The 14064-nt window shown below is 38.2% G+C and overlaps 1 protein-coding gene across 1 annotated transcript in view; it reads right to left on the reverse strand.

The window, feature by feature from the left end:
- Positions 1-4155: 4155 nt before the first annotated feature.
- Positions 4156-14064, reverse strand: part of adgrb2 (adhesion G protein-coupled receptor B2) — a 178920-nt gene continuing 169011 nt past the window's right edge. The window contains exons 32-34 of the mRNA XM_088010131.1: positions 11682-11717; positions 8837-8950; positions 4156-4267 (exon numbers count right to left, since the gene is read on the reverse strand). Coding sequence (XP_087866257.1) covers positions 4172-4267; positions 8837-8950; positions 11682-11717 — 246 coding nt within the window. The 3' untranslated portion in view covers positions 4156-4171. The remainder of the gene's footprint in view (positions 4268-8836; positions 8951-11681; positions 11718-14064) is intronic.

Raw genomic sequence — 14064 nt, forward strand, 5'->3', positions numbered from 1 at the left:
ATTTGAGTAAGACTGACTTAACAAATTGAGTTGGGTGATTATAATATATTGAATTGGTTAAACTTAATAAATTTAGTTGGATAAACTTAATTGAATTGCTTGTTACCTACAGAAGCAATTCAATTAAGTTGGTTCAACTTTTTTCTTTTTAGAGTGTATGGCAGCCTCCAGCAGCACATGTTTCTAAAGCAGAGAATGGCTTGAATTTGCTTTTTTTTACCATTAGCATTAATGCGAAGCCCCACTCAGTGTCCACTTCAACGAGAGTGTTTTTACAAGTATTTTCAGTGCTGAGAGGATTCTTAAATTGGAACAGCCAATAATGCATGCATGTCAGAAAACACTTGATTCCAGGTCAGCGGCTGCTTTTTTTGGGGTCGATGAAGTACATTAACACAGAAGTGGAGGCTAGTTTTATAGAATGCAAAGTGGCTTCATGTCTTGTCGAATTAATAATGTGCACTCACGAGCATCAAAAAGGGAACCAGTCGGTTCCTTTTTTTTTGCCTTTTGAACAGCAGTCATTCTTTAAAAGTACATTTAACAAGGAGCATTCCTCAGAGACTTCACTCCACATCAGCGTCATACCTTCAGGTAGACGCTGGAAATGTGTTGACTGCACATCCATGATGCAAAATCTTCCCTTCCCAAAGGTGTTCTGTTGGATTGCAATCTGGTAGAGGCCATTGGAATACAGTGAACTCAATGCCATCTTTAAAATGGTCAGTTTGAGAAAATACGATGCACTGTTCTGCCTGGAAGAGCCATCAGAAGATGACTACCTTGTGGTTACCGAGAAGGATGGACATCGTCAACAACAATATGCTGGTTGGATGTGGAGTTTCAGAGATCTTCAATTGGTTCCAAGGGTCCCAAAGTGTGCCGAGAAAACATCCTGCACACCATTACACTACTACAATTCCTAAATGCTGGGACAAGATAAAATACATCCATGCTCTCCTTTTTATTTTCATTGTTTCTGATCCTGATAGCTGAATGTAGCCCAGAGTGACTGTACCTTGAGAGGTCTTGATGGTTCAATAAATGCTTTTAGAGATGTGTAAGTGCAAATTCTTCTAGTAGACTAGACGATTCTGTAATCCTCAAGCCAGCACATCTGGCACCAACAATCATGTCACATTCCAAGTATATTAAATGCCATTATGGTCCTTGGGTTGAAGTAAACCAAGTCATTACCATGTTTAGATGGCTGAATGAGGTGACTTACTGCGGTGGTTTGAGTGAGCCACCATTTGTGATAAGAAACAAAAGAGCAACTGAAAATGTTTGTAACAACACCTGTAGATGGTGTATGATGCAGGGAAACATTAGTACAGTATTTCTTTTAGGACAATATACTTACTTCAGCTATCTCTAATGTAAAGATCATTTTTAACAACGAGCCATACAAATATTATTTACTGTATTGTTAACTCTTCTTTCCACTCATGTTTTTCCCCATCATTTCTCTGCGTTTTATCACGGCCTCTGGCAGCGTCGGTGGCAACCACAGACTTGACCAGTCGTCTGGTATTATTGAGTTCACAGGAGGAAAAAGTGAGAGAGTGGGATCCAAAGATGGTAATGGAAATGTGAAACAAGCAAAACAAAATAAAGAAAAAAAACTTAAGAGTGAGGATGTTACTCTTTTTTTGTTTTTTATTTTGGGCGCACGTACCGAGGAGAACTACCTCAAAAATCTGCGTAAAAAGTTGTAAAAACTTGGTCATGTTTCTGACGTCCACTCATCTCTTAAACACAACCGACAGATCTTACCTGATCTGTATGAAAGGATCAGGTCTTCTGTGGGTGCCTGCAAATTGTTCCCTTCTTCCATTTGCATACATATTAGGTGCTAATTGTTACTCCCTTTAATTCTAACAAGAAACCTAATGGACAGATTACTACAGTTTATGATGCGATTATAAAGTGGTTTTTGAATAGATTATTGTTTCAGAACAGATTTATAACCGAGTTATGGTATTTGGAGATTTGACTCAGTCATAATTAAGACAAAGACTGTCACACAAATATGTAAACAAACACGAGAAATGAAAAACAAATGTTTATTTCATTACTTGGGGAAAATTCTGCTGTTTAATCATTACTATACAAGTTCAACTTTTTGAATGCACATCTACGGATTGAGGAATTATGAATTTTAAAACATGAAGCATGTGGGGTTTTGGTAATGACGCACTCAAGTGGAATACTACCACAGCACTATGTACACCTAAAATATTACACCTAGTCAAATACAATCACTTCACAATGAGGAAACACTGCGACAGGTAGAGCAGATGAGATGCTACATGAAGAAGAACTGTAGTCTGCCACCGTTTGTTGTTACATTCAGTAAAGATTTGTAAAAAGAAAAAAAAATAAGAATTTCCTCAGAGTTACACATTTAAAAGTAAATAAAGTTGAAGTAAATATGCCGTTTCCACAGACACTGTCAAGCTTTCAGGTGCCCGATTTGATTGTACATAATTTACTCGTTGTTTTTAACCTCCTCGACAGGAGTGGCCCTCAAATAACAGTGTTTAAAAATAGATTCAGTGTTATCTGGAAGACTGGCCCAAGTTTAATTTGATGGGCTTAAAAGAAATCACTAATGATGGGTTATTACTTTTTCAAGATACCTTTTGCAAACAAACTCAAGCACAAAATTTGGAACATCAGATAACATAGCACCAGACTGGAATTACGCTAACGCAACAGTTAAACACTGAATGCTATTTCTTTGCACTTTACAAAGTCAACTTGGAAATTCCTGTAAATCTTAAAATTGAACTTTTTTTAAATTAAAAATGTATATTTTTTAATCTTATCTACGCTGAAACTGTCAGATCAAATGTAACAACATGCTTGTTCTCAACAAACAACATGTTACAAGTTGGTCTGTGGTAAATTTCAAGCATTTGTGACAGGTGCCTATTTGTTTGGAGGCCAGAAGCAGCGGCTTAGTTCATCTGCGCATTGAGCTAGTTATGATCCTTATTAATCTCATCAGATTTTTTTTTTTAAACACACCAAGTCTTGTCATATTAAATCTGTAAGAAGATGCCTGTATCTGAGTTGTCAAAATATCATTTTACTGAAGAACGGTGGTGAACAAGGCTGCATGGTGGCTCGGCTAGTAGCACTGTTACCTTGCAGCAAAAAAAAGAGTCTTCTAACTTTTCTGGAATTATGGCCTGCGGTCTTTCTGCATGGAGTTTGCTGTATTTTCTCTTCCACCCACAAAAAAAAAAAAGAAAAAAAACAAACAAACAAACATTGCCGTAAGGTTAACTGTCCTCTCTAAATTGCCCTGTCAATGCACGTGTGTGTATATGCTATGTGATGGACTGACTGTAGCGTTGCTTATCTCCAGAAAAGATAAGTGGGTATAGACAATGGATGGATGCTGGTGTACAAGGAACTCGGGCACCGACTAACTTTTAGTAGGGTAAAATCACTTCTTTGCACATACATTTTTTTTTGCAATCATTTATTATAACTAAGCTGTGTTTGCTTCAGTTGACCAAAACGTTGACTTTCAATTTTCATCAGTACGGGGCTAAAACTCATTTTCTGAGTCAGTATATAGTTTATAGAGTTACTTAGTTTATTCTAACTCATCTAAATTGTAATGTGATAGCACTTTATTGAGCCATTGCAGAGCTATTCCTTCCATCAACTTTGCATAATTGTAATTTTTGTTTTTCTCACAAAGTTCACACATGTTGCAAGTTGTGAATATTCAATCTAATGATGGAATTATTTACTTTGCATAGATTAACGCTCTGTAGTAGTAAGTCGTAAGCAGTAAGTGGAGATTCTAACACAATCTGTTACACTGCATCACTTAATTGACACCAATCAATTTATTTTCGCTGGCTAGCCTTCACAAGTTCTTCTTTATAAACTTTAAGCAAAGCATATCAGTCAAATCTCCGAGGTGGAAAAGTTTAAAGCTTGACAGGCCGAGTCACAGCTCCTAAGCTACGACTTAAAAAAAAAAAAAAAAAAAAAAAAAAAAAAAATCCAAACCGAGTGTGGAAATCCATGAAAACACACAAACGTTGGCAAACTACAAGATGTACACAGTTGCATGTGGTACATCAGTTTCATGGCTACGTTTTAGTTAAAGTAAGTGGAGCTCTAGCTGGTGAAGGTTATAATGGTTTTACTTTGCCTTACGTTGACTTTCTTTGTAAACAAGAGATGGTCTGCGTGCTAGCGATGGCTCTGTGTTGTGCCTCGGTGGTGGGGGAGGGGGCACCTGTTGAGGTGGTTAAAGGGGTTACTGGAGGTTGATTTTTTTTGTCACTTTTAGTCAGAAGTAGAGAAAGAGAGAGAGAGAGAGATACCTGCAAAAGTGAAAAAAAAAAATATTAACTTTTTTTTTTTAGAGGTATGGTTAAACTTTAGATGACTCGCCATTAAGAAAGTTGAGGAAACCTATGGTTGTCTTTTTAGTAGTTTGGTCTGTATCTGTCAAGTAGGCTGTCATTAAAATATGCAACAGAGCTTGTTCTTTGGAGAAACAGTCAATTAGCCATAAGGAGACGGGAGCCAGTTTTAAATTTGACAGTATTTTAAAGTGTCCATTCATGAGAAGATAACTTTAGAAAAAAGGGGGAAAAAAATATAATTGCTTTTAAACGTTTTACTTTGCATCTGTAAAAATCACAGACAATACCAAACACATTACAATGGGAGTGATTTTCTCATTACTCATGTTATCATTAATGGATAAGAAAAGTCGATGTGCACCAGACATGTGCTTGTTCACCACTCAGATCTCAAAATACAAACAGACAAAGAAAAAAAGAATACATGTGGATACATGTACATGGCCGCACGTGCAGGCGCTGTAATAAGTGGGGGTTTCAAAATGCACTTATTCACACTAACACACACACACACACACACACACACACTCTTATCTCCATAATTACTGTATAGTCAGTATGTCCGTGTTTGGGGGTGACTCTCAAAGTGAGATGTTGACAACAGCAGAGCTGAGCTCAAGCTGGGACCCGTCAAAGGCCTGACACTGATAGCATTATCCATGTAATTATTAACACTTAAGTGGACTGCCTACTTATTTTTAACATAATGGGTTTGAAAGCAGAAGCCAGATCCACGTTGCCCTCTCATTTCACAACTTCAGACCTTCTCGTGTCAATACCGGAAAGAAAATATGTTGTGCAGTTTCTCTTGAATGGCTTAAATGTGAATATTTTTCAGTTGAACTGATTTATTTTCCATCTGAGCATAAACTCGCCGTGAGGTATTAGCACACTGTAAGGCAGGTGATGAAAACCTTTAAATATAGATTGCCTTGCACAAAATGTAACATTTCCTATTTTTTTGCTCAAACCTCAATGTATTTTTGGGAGATTTTATATTGCATGGTTTTCGCTTGAGCTATCCCCAAAAGCCACCTGTGTTATTTAATCCCAGAATAAATGTAGCTGTTCTGTGAAAGCCTCAGTTTTGTTTAGTTTTTTTTTTTCCCCTTTCAAGATAACATTAGCAAACAAGCAGTATTATAAAGACCACAGAACAAAGCCTACAGGTCAGGGGTAAGGGTTAGGAAAAGAAAAAAAGAAGAAAAACCAGCATTAAGTTATAAAAACTTTAAAATGGTTCACAGAGAACCTTTCATCCAGCCATCGAAGAACGGAAAGAGCTTAGAAAAACGGCTCTTTCTGTTTTTGGCCAACACATGGCCATCCACTTAAACTGCCAGGCGAGATGGGAAGCAATCAGAGAAGCAGCCAAGAGGCTTATGGTACCTCTGCTGGACATGCAGGGATCCACAGCTCAGGAAAGACAATTTCTTGACAGGGTAACTGTTAGTTGTGCTCTCAACAAATTTGGCCTTTACGGAAGAGTGACAAGATGATAGCAATTTTTGGAAGAAAGCTATAAAAAGTCTCATTTGCAGTCAACATTTTGAAGAGGGGTGCACTTTTCCCTTGACTTCTCAATTCAAGGGAAATTGAGAAGTCAACTGTTCTAATCACTGTTGGTCTGATTAGAAAACTCCAACAAAATACACTGAAGTTTGAGGTTTTCTTGCTCTTTTTCTAAATATGTATTTTTTCAATTCCTCTATAAAATATTTACTTGCCAGAACTCACTTGTGAGTCGGCATACTCTTCTGAAGATTTGTGTTCAGGTCGCTGAAAAAATGAGTGAATAAAGGAGCTAAATTTCCGGGATTGGAAAGGAGAATCATATTTGCATGCAAGTGTGTCTGTTTGCACAGCATGTGTGTGTGTGTCACGACGTAACATGGGAAATATGGGAGATGTCAGACCGGCCTCTGTGCCCTTCCTGCTGGTGTGAATTCGATGTGAACCAGCACGCCGCTGATGACGGGGGGAAGCTGCGCCGTAGCGGGGCCCACTAACTCATCACAGCTCCTCCGTGCTACGGCTCGGCAGAAAAGTGAAGTGGTGGAGTGTGTTTAAAACTTAATGAAAGTGGCCCTCCGAAGGTCAGCGCGGAGCAAGCCGGGGCCATTTCGTCTGCTGCTAATTGAGTATTAATGATTCAAAGATGCTCCTGTGTCTCGAGCGTAAAAGGTGAACTTACGCCACAGCACAATCGGAGACACTTGAAAGGACAATAAATTACAGAACAAAGAAAGACACACATACACACACACGCACACACACGCACACACACACACAACAACAAAAAAAAAAAAACAGTTTAACATAAAATGTGACAAAGAAGTTGCAGTGACAAGAAGATGTGTGTCACTTTTGCACAATTTGTTACAGTGCGCTGGTTTGGTACGAGTGACAAATTATTTTGCAGCTTTTGAATTGCAAAATTTGAATTTCATTAACCAGCTGTGATTGATTATCCCACCGATGACTGCTCCTGCGATCGTCTCTTTTGATAGCAATTTAATAAGGCACCAGTCATAAGTGAGAATGAATGGAGCTTAAGCCAATTATATCAGGTGTAAAATTAATGTACAGTATGAAAGATGGAGCAGAATGTGCCTCCGAAGAAACATTTGCAGGTGGTTATTGGTCAATTCTTCATGGTTAGTAACATTAAAAGCAAGAGTTAATGAATCGAATGGTATCAAAAAACTAGGCACCGCTTGTGTTACTTTGCCTGCTCCTATATAGGATTTTTAAACCAACAGAGTGGATACAGAATTTCTCATAAGTACCTCATGTTTGTAAATTACTAGACCAGTTTGGAATATGTATGAATATAGCAAGAGCTGTAGAGTCACAACCATGCAAATATGCAACACACTGTGCTCACTCATGCATGAAAGTACATTTGTGATCATTATTTGCTCTTTATTGTGAATCCCACACGTGAAAGAAGGGGAATTTGTGGCTTTTTAACAGACATGGGTCGGTTGCAGTTAGCACGGCATGTCAAGGTTTTGAAAACTTTACTGGTTTAAAACCATTTGTCATACTGTTTTCATGGACACTGTTGGTCAGCTGCCTGAAAGAAGACGAAAACCTTCGTTTGCTTAGAAGGAAAACCAGCTTTATAGTCTGGAAATGTTTCCGAAGGGCAAAACGGTCGAAGTCTGGAAACGCAGACGCAACGAGCAGCATATCTTATAAGCATCCAGCCGTACGTTTTCAACAAAAGCTTTTTGGCATCATTTAAATGTTCCTACTCTAACACACTGTTAGCATCAGCCAAAAAGCAACCTCAGAAAATAAGAATGCCGTCTTCAAATAATGATTTCATTCATTAAGGAGAAAGAGCTATCCAAACTATCCTGGCCTTATGTGAAATAACTAGTTATGTAACTAGTTATGTCTAATAACTAGTTGGGCTACCCCTGGCAACAACAGTCATCAAATGACTGGAATAACAGGTAGACTTTTACATTGCTTTTGAAGATTTTCGGCCCAAACTTCTTTGCAAAATTGTTTTTAAAAAAAGGAATATTGGAGAGTATTCATGCATGAGTGAATTGTTTAAGGTGAATGCAGAGCATTTCACATGATATTAAGCAGGATTATTTTACCAGGCCACTCCATAGTCTCCATTTCGCTTTAAGAGGCGGTATTGCAGATGTGTTTATGGTTTGGTACGCAATCCTGTTACATTTGAGATTAAGCTCACAAACTGACAGCTTGATATTCTTTTTCAGGAGAATAAGTTGTCCAGGTCCCAAAGCAGTTTGGGACCATCACACCATGTTTGACTGTTGGTCTGAAGTTTTTGTTCTAAATGCTGGGTTTGTTTTGCGCCTGGTCTAGCTGTATGTATGCCTTCCAAAAATTTCCACTTTTTTTTTTTTTTTCATCCGTTTCCTCAAATATTTATGTCATGTTTTTTTTTTTGGCAAATGTGTGACAGGCCTTTGTGTCAACAATGATTTTACAGTTGAAACCAGATATTTACGTGCAAAATAATTTTTTTTCTCTCATTGTATGACATTAAATCAGACCAAATGTCTCTTGTTTTAGGTTAGATGGAATTACTAAAAATGAATAAACTGAACTTTTTCCAAAGAAAAAAGATATCATCAAAAGGCTGACTTTTTTATTTTACATAATTAGATGTAATCATAATTTTAAAAAAAAATTCTCACTTTTGCTCAGCTTATACTTGTCTAACATTAAATGTATTTCATGATCTCAAGATATTTTACATAGTCAAACAAGGCTGCCCACGAAAACCTGCTAACATTATTGCTGTCAAATACATTTGTACTTATTTACTTTTACTCATGGTGATCATGCTGAGAATCTCATACCGACCCATGCCTAGTTGCGATGACGTGTAACTGGCAGTGAGGGTGCATTTAGGTTTCCATCTGGCTTCTGGACAATAGTCTTACCTTGAATGTGGACATGGCTGGGTCCCTGTTATACCTGTCTATGGTGTGGAACTTGGACGAGTGGTTGAGCTCATGGTACAGCTCAGAATGTCTTTTGCGAGTGTGCATCACTTTCTGGAAGGGAAGAAAGGAAGGGACAGCAAAAATGAAGCAAATAGGAACAAATAAAAGAAAGGATGAAAACGAAAAAGAATGGAGGTTGCATGACAGGGGTTTAATGTAAGAACAGGCAGGGGGACGTGTGAAGAAGGCATTGGGACTGCAGCGATGCCAGCCATGAAAAGGGGGATTTAGAGAGGAACACTGACAGACCGATCGATTGCTGACTCATGCTCATCTGTCATCCACTTCAGCACTCTTAGAATTTGGCAACTGGGATTGTTGCAGAAGAGTCCTTTAAGTCGAAAATCGGGTTAGAGTGACTGACAAAAAAAACGCCATTAATTCAGATTGGTGCCAGCTAAAAAGGGGGTCCTGTTAATTCCAGATTTTGTCAGAGTCACTAAAAGTCTCAAATAGACAGGAATTTATTCCACTGCAATGCAGTGCTGCAAACATTCAGCCTGATCCTCTCCAGAAACGCTTGTCAAAATCGTCTCATTAATATGTCCGTCTCAAAGACAAACAAATCCAGAACTCTAACTCACTGACAGTGCATTTGTCAGTGGGTGTTAATGAGTAGTCTTGAATTGACTGGGTAGTAGCTAATCATTGAAGCACTTTTATGAGTTTGAAAGTGACACGGGGGCAAAATGCCTGCACAACCCACCAAACCAACCAATTATGCACAAGACTAATACTGGCTACAGTTACGTGAGAGAACAGCCGCCATCATCAGTGCTCATTTCAGAAGTTGCCGGTGCCTCCCTATGATGTCCTCTTTTGTTTTGTTTGATGTTCAATTACAAACCTCTACTGAAGATACTACTGTGGGCAAAATATAAGACATATGATCCTTAAATGCACACAATGCAGTACAAAGAAAGTGTCAATGTGTAAATTAGTACCGTATCCATACTATTTCTTTAAAGTAACGTAAATATTTGACTATTAGTGCAAAAATATATCAAGAATTGTTCATTGAGGGCAGTTTAAGCTGTTTTAAGTTTTAAGACATGAAATCCGGTGAAAGTATAAAATATCTAACATACCACCCCCATTCACAATGTACGAATAAGAAATAGGAAAATAGCCGATTTTGAACTCAAACAATTGGGCTCCACAGAAGATTGGCCGAGTAATTTTCATCACTTATATCCTCCATAAAAAGAATATAATGCCCTCCACTTTTACTGGCTTTCATGGTAAAGAAGTGTAAAAAATTGATTTGAGTTTTAAAAAAAAAATTTTTTTAACAAAAATTCAAATTTCAGTTTGGGCAATTTTTAATAAAATGGGGACGATTAAACAACATGCCATTTGATTAAGACATGCACGTGCTGATCTTCAACCATTGGTAACAATGAAATGGTTACTTTTTCTTTTAAAAAAACAAGCTTTTAAATAGTATTCCATAACTTCGTTTTCATAAGGTATAAATAGGACTGAAGATCCAGGTTTTTGTCTCTCCACAAAAGCAGGATACAATCTCCAAAACTTGTTAGCAAGCTGCTGCAAGGAGTGGCATCTCAGAGTCATTTAGTCTCCCTAAGAACCTCTAAGACAACATGCTTGAGCATCCTAGCTGTGTTTTTTAAAGAAGTCAGTAATTTGCCTTCTGTCTTATTATCTCCAAGGGTTTAACTGGAACTTAGATATGTGAGATGGGTCTAGGCAACAAACAGTTCAAGTGGTTTTGGTGTGGAAAAAAATAGAAGGATACGTGGAAAAGCCCCATTATGCCCACTGTATGGTAGAGAAAGTAACTCCTTCAAATATAAATACATAAATCAATAATATACATATCAATACGTGATTCCTTTCTAAGAAACAGAAAATGGATCATCATGATACATTACTGTACTCTATATGGTCCAATAAACAGAAAGAGAAATAAAAAAAATTCAGGCAAAAAAAAAAAAAAAAAAGATCCCATCTTTTATAGTCGTAAGCAAAAATTAATAGAACATTTTTCAAATTTAAGAATAAAAATTTTAAACTGTCTTATCAAGAGGAGACTACTACAACCATACATAAATTAAATTTTGTGTTCTCCACTTTTCTTTTCTTTTTTTAACCAGATGTGCCAATAAGTATGGAGGGAGCTGCATTCCTCTGAGGTTGTAGGTGAATGTTAAGGTTTAACAACAGCAAGAGAAAGATGTGGTATTTACCAACAAAAAAAAAAAAAAGTTGTATGTGGAGAACATTAGAGGGACTGGAGTTTCACAGGACAGCGAGGTCCTTCTTACAAAAAATAAAAACAAAACAAAACACAAAAAAACATTTAAGCACATACACTGCCGAACCACCATATACCCACAGATATAACCAGCAAACTCAACTTTAGTCAAACAGTGTAGCTGTGACCCAGGAGTCACTAGTGGTAGTCCAGACAAATAAAGCAGCCTAATCAGCTGTTTCTTCAACCAGGACCCCACGGAGGCATGACGCATTTTCCTAAATTAGTTTCATAACTCTCATTTTTTAAAATTTATTTATTTATTTTTCCTCTTGTATAAAACGTCAGACCAACAGTTTGGGGCCATTGTTGTAGAAACAGCATACTGGGTAAGACAGCTCTGGAAAAAACTAATTTCTCCAAGTGCAAGGGAGACAAGGGTGGAAAGGTAGGGGGTGGGGGTTAAGCAATGCTTTTTGCTCCTCTATGTGTTACTTAGGTCCTGGCAGAAGCACAAGAAAGCAGAGACAGGCTTATGACAGTGGATGAGGTTTGAGATCTTACCTCAAAGTCCAGCTCAGAGTACCGTACTCTCTTCCTCTGGAAGAGGAGGGGGCAGGGGGAGAGAAGACAGCATCAATGACTACCCTGGACTGAGTTGAACTTTCGTGATCTCTATCTCTTTGTGGACCCTTCTGTGCCACGGCTCGAAAAGAGAAAGCCTAGTACTGGTTGCCCAACGTGATACGGATTTTTACAAATGGGAAACAAGGAAAAAAATTATTTCAACTGACTGAGATTAGCAGTCAGTTGAATGGAATCTTTTTTTTTTATTATTTGAGTAATTATAGCTGTAGCAAAAGCCTTAAGAATTTGTTAGGGGTCATCATTAAAACAACTGCAAAAATGTATGGGAAATGGGTATACATGTGATGTATTCATCACATGTATACCCTTCTTAGCTCACTAAGTGCCTTCAAAGCTTTACCAAGTGGCACACAAACTGGCAAATTAACAGTAGCAGACATTTCCAGCTCATCTGGGCTCCACATTGCATTGAATTGCATTCCATCTCTTGCTTCCTATCTGGCTCCCGCCGTCTGCCAGATTTGCATTTTGGCACAGAGAGGGACAGCTCTCCACAGTTAGTTAAAAGCTGTGTTCATTTCTCCAAAAGGCCAGTGCTGCTGAACTGATGCTGTGGCAGGCATGGGTTTAGAACACAGGTGGGCAATTCCAGTTTTCAAGGATGTCCTGGACGTTTCAGATACGATTGCTGCATGAACACAACTGATTTGAAAGACTCTGATTGTGAGGTACATGCCATGTAGAACTTGGTGGCAGGCTGAGGAGGAAATTCCTCTATTGGAATCCAGTGCGTTGGTGGGGAAACATCTAAAACATGTTGAATACAGAGTTTCAGCTTTGACTTAAAATATTTATATTTAGCAATTTAATCTTAGAGATAGATACAGTTCAACTATCTAAATTTACCTTTTAGTACTTAGAATGCAAGACAACACCTCAGTCTGTATATTTAACAATTCCCAATTTGATTGTCTGCTGATGTCATGGCACTCTTTGATTTACAACAGATGCAAGAAATCTTTGTCATCTGTCTTGCAGGTTTTAGAGGGTTTTTTTGTATTTTTTTTAGCTGGAAAGCATCTGATTTCATTGAATAGGTAGTCAGCAAGTTCAGGCAGAATTTGGTGACCATCTATGGAGATAATTTTGCTGCTACAACTGGGTGTGTTGGCACAAGCATGCACCTAAAAACATCCAAAAGACCAGAACTGCCCACGTTTGAATTACAAAGTGAAAGACCCGAGGCTAAGAGACAGATCCATCTCCGCTTTCTTCTCGATTCACCTTTCAGTAGAATGGATGCAGATAAAAGCCCGCCGACTCTTACCTTGAACGGAGCAATTCCATGACTGAGTTGCCTTTGTGCAACAATGACACGCATGCAACATGCATATACCTGAGCTGCATATAGCATGTTTTGATGTGGACACACCTGAAGCAGCTATAAACCCACTCACGCAAATTCAAAGTTTATGACTTGATTGCATATGCATTCCTTAAAAACAAAAATAAGTCTGTGATCATATGTGTTTTAGATCGTACGCTTTAATTAGTGTGTGCTGTTGAAATCATCAAGAAAAAATAATAATAAAATAAATAAATAAAAAACAGAATGAAAGCCAAAAGCAGATTTGGGTAATTTCTCTATTGCATATTGCAATGTTAGTTGCAGAGCAAAACCTAACTGGGTTTTTAATCTTGAGAGGCACACTCTTTAATCCATCTTCAAATCAAGCATAATCAGGGCAAAATTATAGCTGCAATTTAGCTTTACCGGGTTTTTCAACATTCCTCCTTGTTCTCGTCCTTTTTATGGTTTTCATGAAAGCATTCACAGCCCTTCAGAGAGCGCAATCTTTTTTTGATATTATACGACTAGTAGTCGGCTCCAAACGAGGCATCGTCACATTTTCAGCAACCCGGGTGACGTTCCCATGTCTTTAATCAACCTTTCAAGTCATTGTAATAAACCTTGTGATTATACGTTCGCTTTACTGTGTGCTTAGCTTTTTATATAAGTCGGCATGTATGGCGGTGGATGTGTTGTTCCTGTGGGTTGGCTGAAGACTTTCGCCAGGAGGGTATTTCCTCTGATCCCGCCTGCCTCAGTCCATCTGCTGTGCCGCCTTGTGCGGTCAGGAGGGGGTGTCGCACACAAACAGCATCACACTCACATGGAGATGGTAAACTAATAAGGAGCTGTCTGTCGATATGAGAATGACTCATTTCGTTGTCACAGTTGGCAGCAATAAATACTACTGAGCTGAAAATAATAGCATCTGTTAGACCAGACTTGTTCTCGGGAACACTAAAGTGTTATTGTGACAATATGTAGGGAGTGCATTGTACTAAAAACACT

This window comes from Poecilia mexicana, unplaced genomic scaffold (assembly GCF_051168715.1).
Source record: "Poecilia mexicana isolate PSO_F unplaced genomic scaffold, ASM5116871v1 scaffold_11, whole genome shotgun sequence".
Lineage (NCBI taxonomy): Eukaryota > Metazoa > Chordata > Actinopteri > Cyprinodontiformes > Poeciliidae > Poecilia > Poecilia mexicana.